Here is a 22,085-nt window from a genome sequence, read left to right as displayed (position 1 = left end):
TGCCAACAAAGGTCCGTATAGTAAAAGCTATGGTTTTCCCAGTAGTGATGTATGGAAGTGAGAGCTGGACCATAAAGAAGGCTGATCGCCGAAGAATTGATGCTTTTGAATTATGGTGCTGGAGACTCTTGAGAGTCCCATGGACTGCAAGAAGATCAAACCTATCCATTCTTAAGGAAATCAGCCCTGAGTGCTCACTGGAAGGACAGATCGTGAAGCTGAGAATCCAATACTTTGGCCACCTCATGAGAAGAGAAGACTCCCTGGAAAAGACCCTGATGTTGGGAAAGATGGAGGGCACAAGGAGAAGGGGACGACAGAGGACGAGATGGTTGGATAGTGTCTTCGAAGCTACAAACATGAGTCTGACCAAACTGTGGGAGGCAGTGGAAGACAGAAGTGCCTGGCGTGCTCTGGTCCATGGGGTCACGAAGAGTCGGACACGACTAAACGACTAAACAACAACAACAACAACAACAGGGTTTTTTGGTGTGTGGGTGGAGGGGGGGAGAGGTCTTTAGCAAATCTATAGTATGACTTAGATCTGTGCAGTAGCCTTGGAATTCTGTCTATAGCTCTGTTACAACCACACCACAAAAAGGGTATTGTAGAGCTGGGAAAGTTGCAGAAAAGGACAACCAAAATAATCAAAAGGCTGGAGCAACTTCCCTTTGATGAAGGGTTGCAATGTTTGGGGCTTTTTTAGCTTAGCAGAAAGACAAGTGAGCAGGATATAAGCAATAATATAATGCCTTAGAGAAATTAAATGCATATATACATTATATAGAGTAGCATCACAGAGTGGGAAGGGAGCCTATACACACACATACATACACATAATGATAAGCATGTTAAAGCTTACATGCACATAAAATTATTTACAATGATTGTTCATAAATCAGTCTTGATGGTAACACAAAGATCCTGGCACTGGTAAATTGATGAACACCTGTAGTGGGATTAAAACCTTATAGTTCAATTCAGGCTAGAGGGGATAGAATTTAACTTCTTGGTAAACTGTTATTCAGTGACCTCCCTTTGAAGTTTTTTATTCAAGGATGACTACTTAGGTTAGTACCAAGTGTCTAAAGAGACTGAAATCAGGGTAGTGTCCTTCCTGATGTCAGATTTGTGCCCCTTTAATTATTTGCATAGACCTGTTTGTCCTAGGTAGAGTTATTGGCAGGTGATGGCATAAGTCACATTAGATGAGCAGGTGAATGAACCCCTGATGTTGTCATCTGAGAGAAGAAAGTGTCCTTATCCAGGAAGGGCTGTAATTCATTGATGATAACTTGCAGTGGCTTTAGCTTGGAATTACAGGTGGTAACAGGTAGTGCCTTATCACTTTCTCTTCTCAGTCTGTCCTATGTACTACATTGTTCCTGAGTCTTCAATCTTGCTTTGTTCTTTTGCTCTTTCACTTGATTGGGCGAGTATTTTAGTCTTTAAGGAATAAATAGATACATAACTAATATGTTTTGTCCAAACACTGCGGGGGGGGGGTACAGCCCTCCCACTAACGTTTTCCCCATCACGCTCCCTGTGAACTAGTGCCTACTGCTGCCCTTCCTCCATGTATCAAATCCCTTCCAAAAGCCACGATCTAAGCAAGGGCGCATCGCATCTTGTGTGGCAACCCAGAAAAGTGGCATCATCCGTGGTCTTCGATTCTGCATCTTTCCGCCTTCTTAGCTGTGAGCCACCGACTACGTGCCTCTCTCTCGCTCTCTCTCTGTACGTGCCAGCCCTCGACTCCTCTCTGCTCCCCACCTCCCCAAATCACCGCCGCCATCAGCCACGCGGCAGGCTCCACAGCTCCTCCTATGCGTCGGGGCAGGAAGGCTCCTTTGGCGCCTTCTTATCGGATGCCCCGCCCCAGGTCAGCGGGCCGGCGGCCTCTACGCGCCAGGGCTCCCGCCGCTGCATCCGGGCAGGGCCGAGGGGCGGGGAGCGCGAGTTGCGCGCTATGATGAAATCCCCTCGCCGAGCGGGTATAGGGCGCGCGGCGGCTCATTGCAATATTCAGAGGCAGCAGCAGCAGCAGGGCGAAGGCGCCGGCGTCTCCTCGGCTCTCCTCTTCTCCACCTCCTCCTCCTCCTCCTCTTCCTCCCCGCCGAGCTGCTCCATGGCAGAGCTGCCCTGACTGCCCCGCTGCACCTCGCCGCCTGCTCCACTGACCCTGCCCAGCCGGCTCGCTCGCTCTGGCCCGGAATGATCTGAACCCCCTCAGCGGAGACGCACCCGAGTCCAGCGTTATCGCCGATCGCAGGTGAGCAGCGCCTGGGCGCGCTCCTCTTCCTCGACTCGCTCGCCCCTTTGGAGAGCGCGGGATCGGAGGCATCCTCTGGAGATCGAATTGGGGGCGGCGGGCGGTGGCATAAGGTTTGGCCTGGAGGTGAATTCCCCCCTCCATCAGTGCGCAGGGCAACGGTGCCGCTATCTCTCTTTTCGGGAGGGGGGTGGGATATCTACCCACACACCATCTCCGCAAGCGTGGTCCCCCCCCCCACGGGAATTGGAATACTGATGGAGAAAAGAGATGGCTTATATTCCTGGATAGGAACACCACACCCCAGAAAATCCCCACCCCAAATAATTGGCAGAAAAGGAGAGCGCAGCAGCGTCTCCTGTCCTCACCCTCCCCTTCCCCTCCCCGGTTTCAAGGACACGGAGTCATCCCTGTTTTGACGGCTTTAATCCTGGCTAAATCCCAGCCTCTCTTCCCTCTTCCTGTCTCTCGGGGGATGCGGGAGCGGATGCTTTTGAGGAACGGGGCTGAAGAGGAGCGGCGCTTTCCACCCCCGCGTTAAAATGCCCAGGAAGGGAGCAGCTGCAGCCATTAGAGCAGGCGAGGTAGGCGGGGAGGATGGGGATGGTCATGGCAGCAGCCGAGGAGGAGGATGGAGGGTGACGGCGGCCTTTGCAGCACTAACAGCAGTCATCAGACTTGTTGAATCTGGGGCAGAAGGTTGCTTTTGTGATAGCACCGAGCTGGGCTCTGCACCTGCTCCCCAGCCTTCCACCTTGGGAGAGCCCGCTGGGCAGTGGAAATCTCCTGCCTGTTTCAACAGCGAGCTGAGATGTTGTGGCTGCAGTAAGATACAGCCTGAGGCTGTTGAGTTAGGGGGCAGCCCTCATGCTTTGCTGTTGGGAACGCTGTGGCTCCAGCCTAGGGAGTTCCCTCCTTGGAACCATACCCGATTTCCTCCATCTCTCCCCAAAGCCCATATCCCTCCAGCTCCGTCTCCCCAGCAGTCCATGTAACCATTCCCCTTCCTTGGAAGCAGCAGAGCCCTGTGCTGAAGCCATCTTGCCTGGTCTCTTGTCTCCTCCACACAGAGCTCAGTGCCGGGATGGATGCGTTTATGAAGGGCTTGTCCAAGGCAAAGGAAGGGGTCGTTGCTGCAGCGGAGAAGACTAAGGAAGGGGTAGCGGTGGCAGCGGAGAAGACCAAGGAAGGCGTGCTCTATGTCGGTAAGGCTGCTGCAGGCACAGCTGCAGAGCTGCCCTGCTAGCTGTGCCCGCCTTTCGCAGGAGGAAACAAATCTGCTGGAGGGAGGGAGGGAAGGAGGAGAGATGGTTCCCGTTGCTTGGGTTTTTGTATCATTCTGGCCAGGCCTTCAAAGCTGGCAAATTGGCATCCCTTCCCCAGTTTGATTTCTCCCTCTTCCCCTCAATGGTGAAGGGACACAATTTACAGGGTGACGGCAACCTAGAAAACTGGAGTCTGATGCTGTGGGGCAGTATCTGCAAAGCAATGCTCTGCATCCTCCTTCCTGAGCACCACCATCCCCTGGGGTTCTGATGTCATAAGTCCCTCAACGTGCAAAAGGTATCACCTTCTTAGGCATACCTGTGGGGTTCTGTTTGTTTTTCAGATATGTGCACAATCCTTGGGTGATCCAAGAATCTCGCGTTTACTGTATTTAAAGCACTGCTAGCAGGTAGACCTGAACCGTAATCCTCTTCTAACCAAGGCATACAGAATGAATGGCATGCCCATAGTGGCATATGGGGTCTATGACACAACTAGGAATACCCATAGGATGATGATGATAATAATAATTAGTTTTATCCAGCTTTTCAGCCAAAAAGCGTCCCGGAGTGGTTTATAAATAGTGACAAAACAGTACCTGCCTGCAAGCTCACAATTTTAGAAGACATGACACAAAAGGAAAAGGAATGCGTAGGGAGAAGGGGGGAAAACCACCTCAGGTACTAGATCTAAGTTTCAGAGTTTTTGTAGTGACTAGCTGGGATGGAAATATTTGGAGAAGAGAAGCCAATGGAGGAAACATTGCTTCCTCTCTTATAGCCTGATGGAACATCTGCTGATAAGATGACAGTTAAGGGAGTGACCTGTTGAAGCTTGTCTCTTAGAGCCAATGCAGAAGCCCTGAAGTCCCATCTCTCCTGTAGCCTGATGGACTGGCTGCTGATTGGAACTCTACGAGACCCAACACTGCATGGTTATTCCTTAATTCTGTTTTCGTTCCTTCTCAAGTTCCTGGCCTTCTTGGTCTCATGTGAAAAAGCAGGCACAAGGTGCAAGCTGGATGTAAAATAAATGAAATAATAGTTTTAAATGGGCGTGCAAGCTTTCTAGTTTCCCAGAATGCAAAACAAATGTACCTTAGATGAACATTATGATGTAGAATGGCCTAATGAAGATCGTGAGCTAGGAAGTCTTCCTTATCTTTTTTAACGGGTTGGTCCAATAAAATAAATAAATGTTAATTTATTTCTGCCTGCTCCTGCATGTAGAACGATGAGGCCCAAGCCTTTGGCTCAGTGTTGCCCTAGGCAATTTCTTTTAACACGAAAGCTGCTGCCCATAGATATAGACACCCCAATGCAGCGATCTGTATTTCAGGGAACAGAGGAGGACAATCTTCTTAGCTTCTCTCCTTCGGATGTAATAGAGGGGCCATAATGTGGCTAAAGCAGAAGGACCTCAGAATAGTGAGATGCATTTATGGTCCTCCTTTCCTCTCCCTGCCCCCAATAATTTAAGGCTTGCTTAGGTTCTGGATGAGATGTGTGCAGACGCCAGCCCAACCTTGAGGCTGGTGTTTCCGGGGAACCTTCTGCCAGGGCACAAATGGGGTGTACCACTGCAGTTTATTGGGCAACATGGTAGGGAAAAGGCATGGGGATGGCTCTCTGTCTGCTGCTTTTGTGTCTGGCTCTGCATGAGAGCCAGATGGATGAATATTCATAAATGCCTGCTCTGCATTCAGGACCTACCTTGCCTCTTACAGATTCATCAGCAAAACGGCCCCAATCAGCATGGGCAAGTCAGATCTTCTTCTGTCATACCACTCCCTCTAGCCAGGACAATGAGATGCATATCCAGAGTGCTTCTCCTTCCAGGACTTCATCTACCATCTTCTCACTGACACTTTTGTCAGCTGTCACTTTTATTTCACTTTGTCCCTCACTGGTCTTCATTGTTGGCGGTCCTCTTGTACATATGAGTTTCTTCCTTCTAGAATTGTAGGTTCAGTTAAAATAAAATGTGAATGTGAATGTGTACAATTGCAGGCATCCACTGTAATTCATTTGATGCATTCCACCTCCCCCCCCCCAAAAAAAAATACAAGGTAGCAACAGAATTCCTGGGTGAGATCAGGAAGGGTAGTCAAAAGAGAGGAAATGGGAAGAAGGAAATATTCAGTCATTGCTGAAATATAGTGCACAGGTGCAATGGCACAGATTTAAGTGCACAGGTGCAATGGCACAAATTAGCTCTTGGGAGAAAAAGGGAGAGATTCTGATAAGGGACAGAGCAAGAGTGAGAAAGTAAGGTGAGGGTAAGACTTCTGTCCACTAGTGAGGTCCAAACTTTTATGGGGGAAATTATTTACATTGTGATGGCATTGTCTACATCACATCATGTTATTTATATGTCAGTCTGGACAGGCGCTTCACAGCAGAAAACTTAGGAACCCATCCTTCCTTGAATATTGTTGTGGGCAGATATTACAGTACAGTGGTACCTCGGGTTAAGTACTTAATTCGTTCTGGAGGTCCGTACTTAACCTGAAACTGTTCTTAACCTGAAGCACCACTTTAGCTGATGGGGCCTCCTGCTGCTGCTGTGCCGTCGGAGCACGATTTCTGTTCTCATTCTGAAGCAAAGTTCTTAACCCGAGGTCCTATTTCTGGGTTAGCAGAGTCTGTAACCTGAAGCGTATGTAACCCGAGGTACCACTGTATAGGACCACTAAATGTCCTCAGACCAGGGCCGTCTTAAGCATATCCGGTGCCGTGGTGCATAGCTCCCTTTGGCACCTCCCCCCCCCCGCCCCCGTTTCCCTGAGTTGTCAACCTTTTTTTAGGGAGGACGGCGGGGCTGGAGGAAGTGGACAATGGCTGGAGGGCGGCTCCTCTGGCAGGGAAGAGGCGGAGGCTGGACGCGGTCCCTCCCGGTTCAGCTGGATGCTTCGTGCCACGGTGGCCACAGCAGACAGAGGCTCTGGGCGCGGCACTGCTTCAGTGTGGCATGGCGGAGGCAGGTGAGGGCAGCGAGCTGATGCTGGGAGGCACCGCTTCCAACCTCCACCTCTTCTCTGGCACCCTCCAGAACTTGGCACCCTGTGCCACTAGCCTCTATGGGTAAGACGCCCCTGCCTCAGACTACAACTCCCATCAGCCTTAGATAGCATTTGTTACCTTGTGGTTAATGGGAGTTGTAGTCCAAAAGATCTTCCTGCTTCAGACTTTGCTGCCTGTATCAATCACCCAGTCTTTCTTTGCCTCATTTTCTGTGTATCTCTGCTTATGTCTTTAAATAAAAATATTAGGGGCTGTGGAATGGCATGCTTAAAAAAAAGCACTCTTTTGCAACTACAAAATCAATTCTGCATCTGAAATAGATTATGTGGATTTTGACATGTGCATGCATAGGGTGGATTCAATCTAGCACTAAGTGGGGTGTGCATGCATGGAATGAGGTCTACTTGTGCAGCAAGGACCACCCCCCCATTTCATGCCCCTGCCTGCCCCTAAACTTGTTCTTGGGGTTCCCCTAATCCTCCAGACCAGATTAAAGTGGTTCACAGTGACGGGGGACGGGAAGTCCCATTGCTTGAGCAGGCTTCATTGCATGCACATGGTAACTTGATTGAATCCCACCCATGGATGCATGCATGGATATAAAATTTCTTCCCCTTTTAACAATAGAAGAAAGAACATATAGAAAAGGCCTGGAGAAGAGGATATGAGTTGTAAGGATGGGGAGATGTTTATTGGAGGCTAAAGGTTGGGGCTGACATGTTAAGTGAGCAATGGATGCCCAAACCACCTTCATTAGGGAGGGGCCGTGGCTCAGCGCTAGAGCATCTGCTTTGCATGCAGAAGGTCTCGAGTGGGATTCAATCTCATACCGCAAATACAGGATATGCCATTATAGCTGATTGGGAGGTGTTGTACAAACAAACCCACGTAAAAGAACCCCAGCAACAACTCCACCGCCTTTTTTGGTGAGAAGGAAAGTGACAGGAAAATGCACTGGAAGTGTGGGGGTAAGCCTTGCTTTGATGCAATGTCATCACACCTCCTCACAAGCAAGCAAGAATGAATGCTCATTAAATAGCCACTGTCACTTAACTTCCTTGCAAACAAACCTGGATGAGTGCTCAACAAACAGGTTGTTTGGAAGTACCAAACATTTTGGTGGTGCTAGGAGAGCACTGAATCTGTGGGTGGTATGCAACAGTTACTCAGAGTGGACCTATGGAAATGAATGGACCTAAATTCAGTCATGTTTATTAATTTTAATGGGTCTACTCTGAGTACAACCCTTTGTCAGAAGACTGCCGTGTAGTTTATAACATAGAACACAAATATTCATAGATAATATCTATACAGTGTAAAAATTCTATACAATATCAAAAGTGAAAAAGTTATATATAATAATAGTAATTAAAATATATAATAAAATACAGCAACACCATAAAAATGAGGGAAGTGAAAATTGGCAGAAGGATATCTAAATTACAAAAAATAGTGTACAAATATGGAATCTTATCTCTATTGAAGAACTACATAGAGAGTACCCAAGCAGTCTGCCTCTCCTGCTGCTGTTATAAACTTGTGGATCTTGGATTCACAGTAGCCAGCTATAATAATCCGGTTCAGGGATGAAGAACTTGTGGCCCCCCATATGTTGTTTGACTTCAACCCCCACCGACCCTAAGTATATATCCTACAGTTTCCTCTCCCCATGTTATCAAATGGTGGGGCAGCCTAATGGTTGCATGGTGACATGGAGAAAAACCTGAAATTAATAGAATCATAGAATTGTAGAGTTGGAAGGGACCCCAAGAGTCATCTGGTCCAACCCACTGCAATGAAGAAATCTCAACTAGATCATACATGACAGATGGCCATCCAACCTCTGCTTAAAAACCTCCAAGGAAGGAGAGTCCACTTCTTATAGGAGTCGGTTCCCGTGTTCAACAGCTCATACCATCAGAAAGTTCTTCCTGATGTTTAGTCAGAATCTCCTTTCTTGTAACTTGTAGTCATTGGTTTGGGTTCTATCTTATGGAGCCGGAGAAAACAAGCTTACTCCATTTTCCATGTGACAGCCCTTGATATATTTGAAGATGGCTATCATCTCTCCTCTGTTTCCTCTTTACCTGGCTAAGCATACTCAATTCCCTCAACTGTTCCTCATAAGGCATGGTTTCCAGGTCCTTGATCATCTTGGTCGCCCTCTTCTGCACATGTTCCAGCTTGTCAGTATCCTTCTTAAATTGTAATGCCCAGAACTGGGCACAGTAATCCAGGTGTGGTCTGACCAAGGCAGAGTAGAACAGGACTATTACTTCCCTTGACCAGGACACTATACTTATGCTGATGCAGCCTAGAAGAGCACCAGCTTTTTTTGCTGCTGCATCACACTGTTGATTCTTGTTAAGTTTGTAGTCTACTGAGACACCTAGATCCTTTTCACATGTACTACTGGCAATCCAAGAGAGAGAAAATATTTGAGGCAGGTGGAACTCTCCCTCCCTTTTCAGCTAAGATGTGCTGTTGTAGCCACAGCTGCCCTGAAGAAAAGAGGCAGGGCCTTTTGGGGTGAGGCCCCAAGGTGGCAGAAGAAGGCTGTAGGTATAGAGAGGAAGAATAGGAGCTACTGCCATTGCTGCATACATGTAATGATGTGCACAGATCTCTGTGGAAAAAATGGTTGTGTGGGAAGGAATAAAATAGGGAAGGTCTGGGTCCAACTTTGCAACATTTATTACACTAATCTAAGGGTATTTTGCCCATTACCAACTATTTTGTGCTAATGATTACCTTTTAAAGCCCAAAATGGTCTAGGATACCTTAGACATCAGCTCCCATCTCATTCCTTTTTTCCTTCCCATGCCCCACATGTCCCCAATCAGATCTGGGGGCTGAGGAGAGCCCCCGGGTCTGCATGCAGAGGGAAGGGAGAAGAGGTCATTCCATCAGGAAAGCTGAAACGCTTGCACAGACAGAGCAATCTCCATAGCGCATAGGGTTGAATTCCACCCTTAGCCTGGATCCTCACAGGAGTAAGTAATGTGGCAATCTCGTGTTCACCTACCTGAGAGTAAGTCCTGTACAGTATAATGCACTAGTACTTATTTCCAGTAAGTACCAGTGAGGTTTTTTCCAGGGTGTTTGGTATGTTTAGCCTGGTGAAGAGGTGATAAATGTTTAATTTTTAGCCTGGAGAAGAGGTAATGTGATAGTCACCTTGAAATATTTGATGAGCAATGGGTTCAAATGACAAGAAAAAAGATTAGGAAGAAGGCAGTGGACTCTCCTTTGTTAGAGGTTTTTAAGCAGAGGCTGGGTACCAAGAGTGGTTCTTGGGAGGGGGTTGGACTAGATGAGTTTTGAGGTCCTGTCCAATTTTCTGCATAGGATCAGGCTGTCCATTATTCTGTTTTTTATATCAGGCTGTGACTTCTGTGGCTTATGTAGCCAAATTGTCACCTCCCACATGCAAAAGGGTCGTATCAGTACATTGGGAGAACCTTAAGATTTGGAGAAGTAAAAAAAACCCAAACCCTTTATAGCACCTAAGCACACTCAGTGGCCACAGAATGCTGACTAACTGGGGGAACAGAATGGAGCAGCATGGGGAAGGGCCTAACTAACTGAAGAGTGAACAAGAGCAGTCCATGCTGCAACATTTTGTTGCAGGTTCCACTCATTTCCTTCTATTATCACTGTCTCAAATGCACAGAATTCTATTTGACTAAAGAATCTGGTTGACAGGAGAATCTAGCCTTGTTCCACGGTAGAAAACCCAACCAGTCCACAAGCCAGTAATTAATTATCTTCATTATTGCTGCATGCAAGCAGGGTAACGGAACAGAGAGGTAAAACACCATTTTGCAAGCTTTTGATATTGAAGGTTGTCTGAAGAAAATGTTGGTTAGCAGGCTTAAGGTTTAACTAGTGCAACTATTTGGGATAGGGCTGCAGCTCAGGGGCAGAGCATCCGACTTGCATAGTCAGTCTCTGACACCTCCAAGCAAGGCTGGGGATGTCTCCTGCTCAAAACTCTGGAGATCAGCTACCAGGCAGTGTTAAGACAGTCCTGACCAGGATGGGCCATTGGGTCTGACTCAACATAAGGCAGCTTCTCATAATTCTAACCAGCCCATGTAAAGCATTCTTGACTGGTGGGAGGGTAATTCTCACAAGCAGGGAATGTCAGAGGGAAATGAGGGGCAGATGCCATGTACTGCAGGGTATTTAATAGGGAGAGCTTCTGCTTTCCAGGCAGTCTCCCGTTCCCTAGGTATGCCTTGCATTCATTGTTCCTAGAGGGATGACCTTGCATCTGGCTGCAGCAACATGTTTCTTGGAACAGGCCCAGCATAGCAAGCAATTCAGAGAGCTGGAAGCACCCGGTCCTTCCCATTAATTACGACTCTAGCCATTTTGTTTCTTGGGCATGCTTTATTGGCAGGGATTTTAAGACCTTTCTCCAGATTGCTGATTAAAAAAGCATATTGAAGACCACTGGGCCTGCAGGCGATCCCTCTGGGATCTTAATGCAGACATCTCTGGTTTCGGTGCACTTAATCATTGGATTGTGCACTTTATCGATATGGCGTGGTGCTACTTTCCTAATTGGAATGTCCTAAGGAAGCAAGTCCAAGTCCCTTAAAGCTGTTTTTTTGTAATGACTCGGTTACCCTTATGAACCAGTGCTTGTAAATAATAAAAAGAGCGATCCCAGAAGATGCTGGGCAGCAACACTGGGGCTGGGAAGAAGGGAGGGAGGGAGGAAGTGCTTGGAGGCCAGTTGGCTTCTCCAGTTGTGCCAGGAGGGCACAGCAGAACAAGGCAGGAGTGGCATCTGCAGGGAATTCCCAAGTAACTCCCTTTCCACCCCCTGCTAGATGTGCTGCAGAAATCAGAGCAAGAGCACAAAGGAGAAGCAGCAAACCACCACTTCAGTCCCGGGCCCTAAGTAGGGGCAGCATCTACTGTGAAACTAATGAATCTTAAGCTATTACCAGAGGGTCCCCAGAAGTGAATTTAGTACACATTGCTTAAAATTTTTGGGTCTAGTAATCCCAATTTGAGTCGCACAACTCAAATTTATTTATTTATTTTTGGCTGTGTATAGTTCAACAATCCCATAGTTTGAGAGTCAGTAGCACAGATGTTGTAAAGGTGTAGTGATCTATCATGGAACAGCTCCATTGAAGAAGGTAACACTGGTTACCCAGACATTGTTGCTAGTTGCAAAGGGCCCCCCATAAGAGTTCAAGCTTCAGGGCCCCAAAAAGTAGGTCTGCCACTGGCCCTAAGTGTGAGAAATGGATTTCTGTTTTTTAGGGTTCTATCCCGTGTTCATCATATTCTGATAATGGACATGACTAACTTAGGTCTATTAATTCCAGTGGGTTTCGTCTGCAGAGAGCTTAGTTGGATACAACCCTTAGTCTGCAAAGTGCTTCACTGTCTTTCCCCTACAGACTTTGGAAACTGGCGAGTGTTTCAGTTGAACTGGGAGACCATGTCCTAAGAGGGAGGCTGCACCATCAGGTCTTGCCTGCATGCTGCATTGGAATTGCCTCCCAAGGGTCTCATCTCAGGGGTATGTGGATGCAGAGGTGCTCAGTGGCAGTGGTCATGCTTTGAAAGTGAAGACCCAAGGTTCAGTCTTTTGATGTGCATCAAAAGCCTGTTATCAGTTGAGTAGATGGTGTTGGGTTAGAAGATCCAATGTTCTGCATCCATATAGCCTGCTTTGTATGTTCATAAGCCTGAAGGCTTTTGTGAAACACTGTTATTCTTCACTGCCCTTGTCTCTTGTCTCAATGTTCTGGTGGTGGTGAGGTAGGTCATTAATATCCCTATTTTACAGGGTGAATGGTGACACAGTCTCTCACCCAAGGCTTGGCGTGCTTTGAGAGAAAATCGTATGCAAAGGGACCCCCCAGATTTTGCAGTAAGAAGAGTAGAATTCTGCAACTTGTATAACTCACGCAGATTAGCAGTTTCCCCCCTCCCTTAATTATGCACAATTTATTCAGCTGCTCTGCCCACCATGGGGAGTAGTAAGGAACTATGTAGGGCACTGAAGCCTCACACCCTGAACGCTGGGCTTTTTATACAGTAACAACTCTGACTTCTGAGAATTACCCATACAAGTTCAAGCCTATCTTTACAACCATAAGGTCTAGAAACATGCTTGCTTACTTATTTAAAAGAAAGTCAGGAGAGAAAACAGAGATTCTTAGGATGCTGAATTTTGCTGTCAATACCTCATTCTGCAGATTATTAGCCATCCAGTAAGTGCATGGTTGATGAGGGATTTTTAGGTCTTTTATGGGCATGCTTGGAGCCCAAATTACACTTGATGTTAAGTGTGTATTTGTTTCTTACTTTTGCTAATGGGAGATCCCCCCACCATCAAATGCCATCTTTAGGGAGATGGGGGAAGAGCTCCTCAGAACTGCAGCAGGAGCGGAAAAGAGCTATACTTGCCCTTCACCCTACTCTGATCCCATTTTCTCCCTGCCCCACAATCTGATACCACTTCCACATTTTTAAAAACCTGCATGTTAAATGTAAAGGAAGATTTAACTTCAGCTCCAGTTTAGCCATCAGTTTCTCCTGGCCCACTCTTCCCAGGATCAAGGAGAACTGGACAAGAGAGGCTAGAATGCTATGCTGGTGTTGATGCCTGATCCCTGCTGTTCTGAACTGTGCATCTCCCTTCAGGCAGGTTTGCCGTAGGAAAAAAAATACTTGCTGAAATTGGTGAAGCTTTGGAGGTGTAAATTTGACCTCAAGGGACAGATGCCCACAAAGTATCCATTTTGGAATGGAGGTTGTTTACAAGAGCTCAGGTCACCTCAATTGCTAGGCAGGCAGGGTGTGAAATCTTTGGCTGTGGCCTAACCTCTTTCCTGGCCGTCAGCATGATAATGCTCTTTGCCAAGGAGGGATTTAGCATCTGCAGGACAATTGCTGGAAAGCTTCCAAGGGAGTAAAACAGCCCTTGTGCCAATTATACTGCTGGAAGGAGGTTTTGGTAGTGGACGGGAGCCTCCGGCATGCTGGAGCCCTCCCTCCCCAACTGGCCAGGACTGTCTGGGATACTTTAGGTGCTATGCACACCTGACCCCAGCATGTCCCCATTGGACCCGTTAAGGGAGATCAGATCATAGCAGATTACGCTGCCTAAGAGATGACTTACTGTGACTGCTCTGACAGCGGCCTCCAGCCGTCACATACCACACTCTCCGATGCTGTGCACCCCTCTCCCCTGGCTGATTATGGGATTCCCTGCTGGGAGGGCTGGGTGCTGTGGTGTTAGCTGCATTTCCAGGACCTGGAAGGCTAAATTTGCCTGCACATATGGGCTTGCAAGGACAAGGCGCACATCCTTATTTTGAACAAAGCCTCCAGGCATGAGCAGGGCAGCTTGCAGAGGAGGAGGAGGAGATGCAGTGGCCTCATATGTTTAAGCATGGATTCTGCTAGCACATGCTCCAGAGAGGCAGAGGAACCTCAGGGAGAAACGCTGGATGCAGCAGTGCTTGGAAAGGATTGCTGGCCAGACAAATATGGCCAATGAAAGCACTGCTGGAGGGAGGGGGCATGATTAATGCTACCCTTCCCTGGAAGAAGGCAATGTGGAAAGCACAGTGTGTCAACCAAAGTCGTTTTTGCTCCCTGGTGGTTCAGCATTTTAAAAGGTTTTATTGCACCACTCAGACACCTGTTTCTGCCTTCATCCAGCTCCTCACTTGCCCATTTCGTTGCCTGAAGCAGATAGCTTCACCTGGTGCATGACAGGGCTGGCTCAGGGGGAGCAGAGTTAAGGGCTAGCAAGGTAAGTTGATCCCACCTGCTGCTGCTTCAGGATGCTCCACAAGGGGGTGGTGTAACCAGGAGCACTAAAACAATGTTGGGTATAGAATTGTAGAGTTCGGAGAGCTTCTGTCTGCCCCTGCGTGAAGGTTTTTGGAGAATCCATGAAAAGCAGTGGAGTTGTCGTGGGGGAATATAAGCTCCATGGAGATGTGGTGATATACTTTTGGGGCTCAGCTTTCTTTTAGTACAAGGCCTCAGCCTTGGCATATGTGAAACATTAATAAAGCGGAGTGCCTTTGAATGTGTACAGATTGAATTCACTTGACTGCTTTTTTCTTTTATTTTTATCTTGCCTTCTGTTATAGAACTCAACAGTTTGCCTCCATAAATCTAGGTTTTGGAGCAGGCAGAGCTTTCCAGACGTGGCTCAAGCCACAACACACCTCCTGCTACGGTTTCTCTGTAAATTATCATAGCATGTTCTTTGCATATTCAGGCAAGCCTTGAGAGTTACACTTAAAATGGCCTCCTGCATGAGTCACTGCAGATTCAGGTAGATGTTGATGTGATAGTTGTATTCCAAGAGCAGTTTCCCTTCACAGAGGAAGGCTCACCTACAAATACCACTGTACCTGAAACACAAGGCCTGTCCCCAGGGTTGCCCTTGGATGCCCCACACAGCACTTAATGGTGAAACCTGCCTGTGTCAAATGGCACTGCAAATCACATTGTTTCATAGGCATGCATCTTTGCATAAGCTCACTCTCATGACTGTACCGTGCAAGCAAGCTGCTAATTCACAGCACAGCCAGAAGATAGATGTGGAGTCCTTAGGATTTTGGCAAGCTCAGCCACACATCTCACATGTAGATTTTTTAAAAAATATTTTATTAATTTAGCATGGTTATTACAAAATCAAAACAAAATATTACAATTACATAACATATGTACAAAGTTCTCGATAATGTTTTTAATAAAAAAGAAAAATATAGAAGAAAGAAAAAAGGAAAGGAATAAGGAATAAATCTATAAAAAGGGAAAGAAACTTAGAAAAAGAAAATAGGAAGAGTTTCTTCCAAGTTTATTCTACATCTATTTCAATAGGTAAATAATAATAAAATTTCATTGATTGACTTCCATCGCTTACACTGCACTTCCTATAAACATTTTAAACAAAGTTACAGTATATCTGTTATTCCGTATTTTTCTCTCCCATAGAATCCCACATAGATGATCAATTCAATAAATTATCTAGATCTCTCACAAGTCTACTCTAAACACAACCAAAACCTTGTATTTGATCCTTGTCTACATAAATTATCATTTAAACATTTCCATTGTTTCTGTATTATACTTTTCGGTTTTTGTCTTATTAACTTTGCTAATTCCAAATATTCGCATAGTTTGTTCAATCATTCCTCTTTGGTTGGAATGTGGGAATGAAGATTTATTATTGTGTAGCTTTTCTTTATCATCTCACAGCACAGAAACTGATGTAACTGTAGCTTTGATTTTGATAGCACCTCATGAATTGAAAACCTAGCAGAACCCTGTGATATTTGTACTTTCATCTGGCCTTTGTTAAGATCTGATAGCTAGGAAGTTCAGGCTTATCACATATACATAAAGCAGGTTCCATTTTACTCTTTTGGATACTTGGAATGTAAGAGGTGGCTCGCAACACTGAAGAGCTGAGCTAGTACAGTATAGTTGTTTCTACCTGTGGAACACCCCGCCACAAGAAGTCAGTGGAAGATCATCACCCCTCACAAAAGATTTACACTGCAGAAAGTAATAGGGTATTCTCTTTCACATTCTCCTCAGCATCAAGCTGCAATTTACAGCTAAAGGCTTATATATAAAAAAGCAGAATTGCTGCTTTTCTGTTAGTGCTATACTTATTGCTAGCATTGGCAAGACACTATTCTGCCTTGAGGTGGGATACACAATCTTCCAATAATAAACTTCCTTTTTTAAAAAGGCAGCGGAATCTTATTGGGTTTGATGATGTTATTTTTTTTAATTTTTAATGGGTGCATGTGGACCCACACACTTCATTGGTAGAGACTCTGCCTCCAAGGAAGAATTTAAAATCCCATCCAGACAAAGAACAGCTTGGTGTTTCAGCAGGTGGCTGCATCATGCATCCTCACTTGATTCCTTAGAGTTTAAAAAAGATGTGGGGAGAAAGGGGGAGTTGCATCAATCATTCCTAGTGATGTCACAGGCATTAGCCAATGAATGCCTGTGATATTTGTGCACCTACATAGCACCCACATCATTCACAACCACCATTGCTGCTTGCCTACCAGTCAGGCTATTTTCTCAGTGACAAAATGTTGTCGTTTGTAGGTTGGAACTGGGCAATATACATTCAACACAAGTGCTGCCTTGAAGAAAGACACACCTGGGTTCCCTGCAACAATTGTGTTACATTTGTGCATTTATTGTGTACAGGCACACTAAAAAAAAATGTCCAGAAGGGTAGCAATTTCAGTCATGAAGTCCTGGGAATAAGCCAGATTTCACCACTAGGGGGCCTTTTGCATTATGTCAGATGAGTTTAAGGCCAATAAATTTGGTACACAGGGTTCCTTCTGTCAAGGGATAAGCAGCTCCACCTTTCAATATTGGTTGCAGACCTCATAATGAGTATGACTCTTGCCAACAACTCCTGCTTTATTCTGCCTGTCACATTTCCCTGCTATTGGCATCTTGCATGGTAATGATAGGCAGCTGCCACCACCCATGTTCTTTGAGATAACCAGCCTCATTTTATTTGGATCTTGTCTTGGTACCTCTGAGTCAGCTGTGATGTCAGATCTGTGCACTTGGCATGGACTGTTCAACTTAAAACCCAATCTCCCCAGTTGTAGCCTCTTGCCTAGAACCTTGTGAGCGATGCAACATTTCAGGAGCTGATCATCTGCCTGCCTTGTGTTTTGTTAATGAGGTTTATCTTCTTTTATTAACACTGCACCATGTGTATGTGATGTCAGGGTGTGCTAGACAGCTTTTTATAGCTCAGCAAGTTTAGAATCGGGGACCTTTCCCTCTCTACAGCTGCTGCCTACTGTTCTCTCACATCGCTCTACGGCAATTTTGCAGCCCCTGCCTCCCTTCTTAGACATTGTCTCTTGGCTAGCTCTCAAGTTTGTCTGACTAGAGGACCAGCCCTAGGAACATCAGTCTAAAGGATGGGGGACTTGTGGCCCCCCAGATGTTTATGACCTCCAGTTCCCATCAACCCCAGCCAGCAAGAACAAAGGTCAAGTATCATTGGAGTGTACTTCAATGATGTATGGTGTGTGGCGGCGGAGTGTCATCTGGCGGACCTAAGGAACAAATTGCTTGTTGTAACCATACATGTCCATTCAAACCCTGAGAGCTACTTGTGATTTGGAGTGGGGAAGGCTGGAAGGGAGTGCTTAACCTGGACACCACTTGCCTTGAAATATTCCCAACCCTTCACTTTGGGGTTCCAGAAATGTTTGGAAATGTAGGTGGGTTGGGAGCAGAAAAGCAAGTGCTGGGCAAAGAGTTCAAGTCACACATTCCACACAACGGCTACCCCTAGCCATGGTGTCTGCATTGCTTCCAGTCTTAGAGGCAGTATGTCTCTGATTGCTAGCTGCTGGTAATCACCAGTAAAAGTCATGTCTTGCTTGTAGGCATCTAGTTGGCCACCGCAGAGCTGTTCATATTACGTTAAGTCTCAGTCAATGGGTTCAGGATTGCAACCTGACTTTGTGGTCATAGGTGGTGCAGTAGTTAAGAGTGTTGGACTGAAAGATCCAGATTTCAATGACTGCTAGAGCCATGAACCTCATTCCGTGACTAGGAATGACTGCCAGGGACTGCCCTGCTCCTTCCTTCTTGCATAGATGCAGGGTGGGGGCCCTGGTGGTCAGTAGGGCTTGCTGGTGGAGAGTGGCTGAGAGGCAAGCTGGCAGCTAGACAAGCCATGCCATTTTTCTGCCTTGCAGTGAGGTCTGATAAGGAACAGCTGGGAGAGACAGAGGTGTGGACAGCGAGGGTTCAGAGTTATTATTGTTATTTATTGAATTTGTATACTGCCCTTCATCCGTAGATCTCAGGGCAGTTCCTTATAACTGAGGAGGAAGGTAAGGGGCGTGAGGGTCCAGCCAAGCCCAGCAGGAAGAAGGTGCTGGAGAGGAACTAGAGGAGGAGCAGGCCACAGGGAGAGGCCTCAGATGACAACTAACCAGTTCCCCGACAGGGAACTGCTGGATTGTATTCAGTGGGGAATTGGAGTGTGATGGCACACCTTGCTCCTAATAAATACGTGAATTAAACAATCCAGCAGTTGTGTCTATTTTGTGTGAAGGAAGAGAAGGACCAAGGGCATAGACACATGGGCTTTTGATGTACCCTTGCACATAGAAACCCAACAGTGATGTTGGGCCAGTCATTATTTCTCAGCCTTACCTACCTCACATGTTTACCCTTCCAAACTATAAGGCCATGACAATAAGGGCATAATTGCACAGATACGATTTGATCACTCTTTCCTTTCTCTTCGTTACATACCCCACAGAAGGCTGAGTTTCCTGCCACCATGTTGTGAACCAGCCCAAGAGCAGGAGAGGCGGTATAGAATTATTTTAAATATGGGCATTCACTTCTTTCTGGTTTTTTCTTACATTCTATTACTCTTGGTGCCATAACCTTTCTTCTTTGTGGCATGGAGTCATTTGAGTGACTGTCAGGTCTCAGTATGGTTGGCTTATCGAGTTCTGGGAGGTGGGGAGGTGGCTGTCTCTCCAAGAGGGCCAAAAGCAGATGTGGATTCTCAAAGAGGCAGGCATTAAGTTTCAGAACGGTGAACAAGGATTAGAGGGATCCAAATCAAGTGAGCTGCTCTCCTTTTGAGAGTTGTGTTCCTCTATCCTTCAAAAAGAATTCCAGTATGTGGAACATATTGTGTCCTTATATGGCAAGTTGTATCAGTCTCATTTCCCCGTCCTCAAATATTAAGGACCCAGGATCTGTGTTCTCCTTTGCTTTTGGTCAGCTGAAGTACTAGAGGGGCCTTTCTTTGAGTGAGCACTTAGGTCAGGAGCAGGGAGCCTGTGGCCCTCTAGATGTTGCTGGACTACAACTTCCATCAACCCCAGCCAGCATAGCCAATGGCCAGGCATGATGGGAGTTGTAGTCCCAACATATGGAGAGCACTATGTTGGCTACTCCTACCCTAACATAACACTGTAACACCACCAGGAAGAAAGAACAATGGGGGGAAAGGTCAGTATGGAGTCGTAATTCACCTCAAATGTGTGTGAGTAATATGTGCACACAGCTGGCTCTTCAGGATTTATCTCAGGTATTTTGACTGAGCAAACAAGCCTGCTGAGGTAAAACATACAGGGATGGAGAAACTGTGGCTCTCTAGATGTTCTTGCATCCCCCTGCCATGAACCCCAGCCAGTTGCTTATGGATGATGGGAGTTGAAGACCCAAAATATGAAAGCCGCATTCCTGGCACAGAACCTGAAGATTGGTCAGAAGTAGATGTTTCTGAGACATAGGCACAAAGTCTGAAATGCTGCCTGCTTCCTAAAGAGTTGCTCTCCTAAATTTCCTCCCATGTTCTGAAGAAGGCAACTTGAATAGGATGGACCATATCCAATATATGGATGAAAGATTAACTGTATTTGGAAGTGTTCCTTCTCACAAATTTTTTATTCTGCAGGAAAATTATTTCTCTGAGAAGAGCCTGCGGCTGGGATGCTGAGGAAATGTGGGGTGGGTCTGAAGGGCATTGGCTAAGCTTTACTTGCTTCTCCTTATCTTGTGTGGCTATTTATTGCACTGCACATTTTCTCAGGTGACGTTGCTATTCTCACACGTTTTTGAACTATGCATCCTTTTTCTTTCTCTTTTTAGGAAGCAAAACTCGGGAAGGTGTTGCAGGTGTGGCCTCAGGTATTGGCTGCTTATGTTCTCCTTTCCCATGCTTTGCCTGGTCACTGAGTGGGCGGCTGTGCTAAAGCGATCACAGGCTAACAGGACAAGCGCTGTCATTAAAACCTCTTATGTAACTGGGCCCAGGACAAAGCCTTCCAGCTGCTTCTCACGCGTCTGCAGAGCCAGCTGTGGGGATTGGCTAAGATACCTGACCCCAGCTTTCCAGAGAAGCAGGCATACAAACCTGGAAGCCTTGGTGAACTTGAACTTGCAAAGTACTGGGGCGGGTAAAGGAATGAGCTTACGCACATTGGTGGAGAAGAAACTGTGATGCCGGGTGAGGGCCCAAACGGGGGGTGGGGGGTGGGGAGGGTCCTATGGTAGAAGAAGGATTATTGCTTGGCCTTGTGAAACATGTACATAGATAGCAGAGGAGATAGATACAATTCATACGTCTGCTACAGCAGCCTTCAGTCACCAGACCCCTGCTAGACTCCCTCCCAGATGTTAAGATCCTTTGCCCCTCATTCAGGATGCTCAAGGCCACATACTGTTAATCTAGAATAAGGAGCTAACTGCATGGCCTCAATATGTTGGTCGCTCTCTTCTGGCTTTCAGTTGCTGAGAAGACGAAGGAGCAGGCATCTCAGCTGGGTGGAGCCGTCTTCTCGGGGGCTGGCAATATCGCAGCTGCCACAGGCCTGGTCAAGAAGGAAGATTTCCCCACTGACCTGAAGGTGAGCATCCCACACTCTTCAGGTGACCTTGAGAAAAAGCACATAGCCCTTGGCCATATAAAAGTCTCCCATAGAAAGGCAGCTGACCCTTGGAGCCTACTGGGACTATCAGTAGATACGATGGGCATTTGGGATTCGTGCAAGATTCCACTTGCCTTGCTCCATCCCACAAAACAGAATCTTGGGTATGGTATGGAGTTTTGCTGTATGTTGCTCTTGACAGAAGATAAGCACAATTGGTTGAACAGCAGAAGATGGAAAGGCAACAAACTTGTGCGACAGTGACATGAACATGTCCAGGATGCCCATAGTCCTGGCAGCTCTCAGACTGAGGGTACATAAGCAGTGTGGACAGATACAGGCATGCATGGACAGAAGAACCAATGCCCTTGCATGAGAGTATGTGCACTGTGTGCTACATAACAACATGCGATGAATGCCCACATGGGCACAGTGTAAGTCTCCAGGCCAGTGACAACTGCACATTCCAGAGAGATGTTTGCATACATTTATGTCAGCATCTCACTTCCGTGTGCATCGATGTGCTTCATATTGTTTGCGAACATGTACGTTTGTGCCGGCATGTGCTTCGAAGCCTGCTTACGTGCACGTTTGAGAATGAGTGTGTTTCTCACAGTAGGTGGGTGGGCGGGCAGCCTGCACTGAAATGGTCTGGCAGCTGCAGGGCTGGTCGATCTGAGGAAGGGCTCTCGAATCTTGCAGCCGAGCTGCCACAACAAGCTGAGCCGTTTGCTTCCAGCTTAGCTTAAAATAGCAACAGCTGAAGAAGAAATGAGGCCAGCGCAGCCAGGCAGGAGCAGGCACTCTGTTCTACTCAGCATGGGGGAAGGGAGCTGTGCAGCGTCCCCCCTTCTCCCCACTGAACAGCTCCTGTCCCTTGATGAGAAGCACTGTGCAGGGCCAATCACAGCTCAGCCCTTCCTCAAATGGAAGGTTGTAGATCTACCAGCCACTCTCGCAACTGAACTGGGGAAATAGAATAATCGAGCATATATTAAGGCTTCACCCAGACATCTAAACATGTATAATACAGGCCACCTGACCTGTCATTTTTGGTCAGCCAGA

At 46.7% G+C, this 22,085-nt stretch overlaps 1 protein-coding gene across 3 annotated transcripts in view; it reads left to right on the top strand.

Moving 5' to 3' along the window:
* SNCB (synuclein beta) overlaps positions 1–22,085 on the top strand; it is a 39,786-nt gene that overhangs the window by 13,767 nt on the left and 3,934 nt on the right. The window contains exons 1-4 of one of the 3 annotated variants that reach the window (XM_053377190.1): positions 2,047–2,272; positions 3,343–3,477; positions 20,242–20,280; positions 20,881–20,999. In XM_053377190.1, the coding sequence (XP_053233165.1) occupies positions 3,357–3,477; positions 20,242–20,280; positions 20,881–20,999 (279 nt within the window). In that variant the 5' untranslated portion in view covers positions 2,047–2,272; positions 3,343–3,356. Of the gene's footprint in view, positions 1–2,046; positions 2,273–2,658; positions 2,857–3,342; positions 3,478–20,241; positions 20,281–20,880; positions 21,000–22,085 lie in introns of those variants that run through there. The other 2 variants (XM_053377191.1, XM_053377189.1) reach the window with 2 other exon arrangements.

The sequence above is a fragment of the Podarcis raffonei genome, chromosome 2 (assembly GCF_027172205.1).
Source record: "Podarcis raffonei isolate rPodRaf1 chromosome 2, rPodRaf1.pri, whole genome shotgun sequence".
Classification (NCBI taxonomy): Eukaryota; Metazoa; Chordata; class Lepidosauria; order Squamata; family Lacertidae; genus Podarcis; species Podarcis raffonei.
This window is presented reverse-complemented; position numbering and strand designations above follow the sequence as displayed.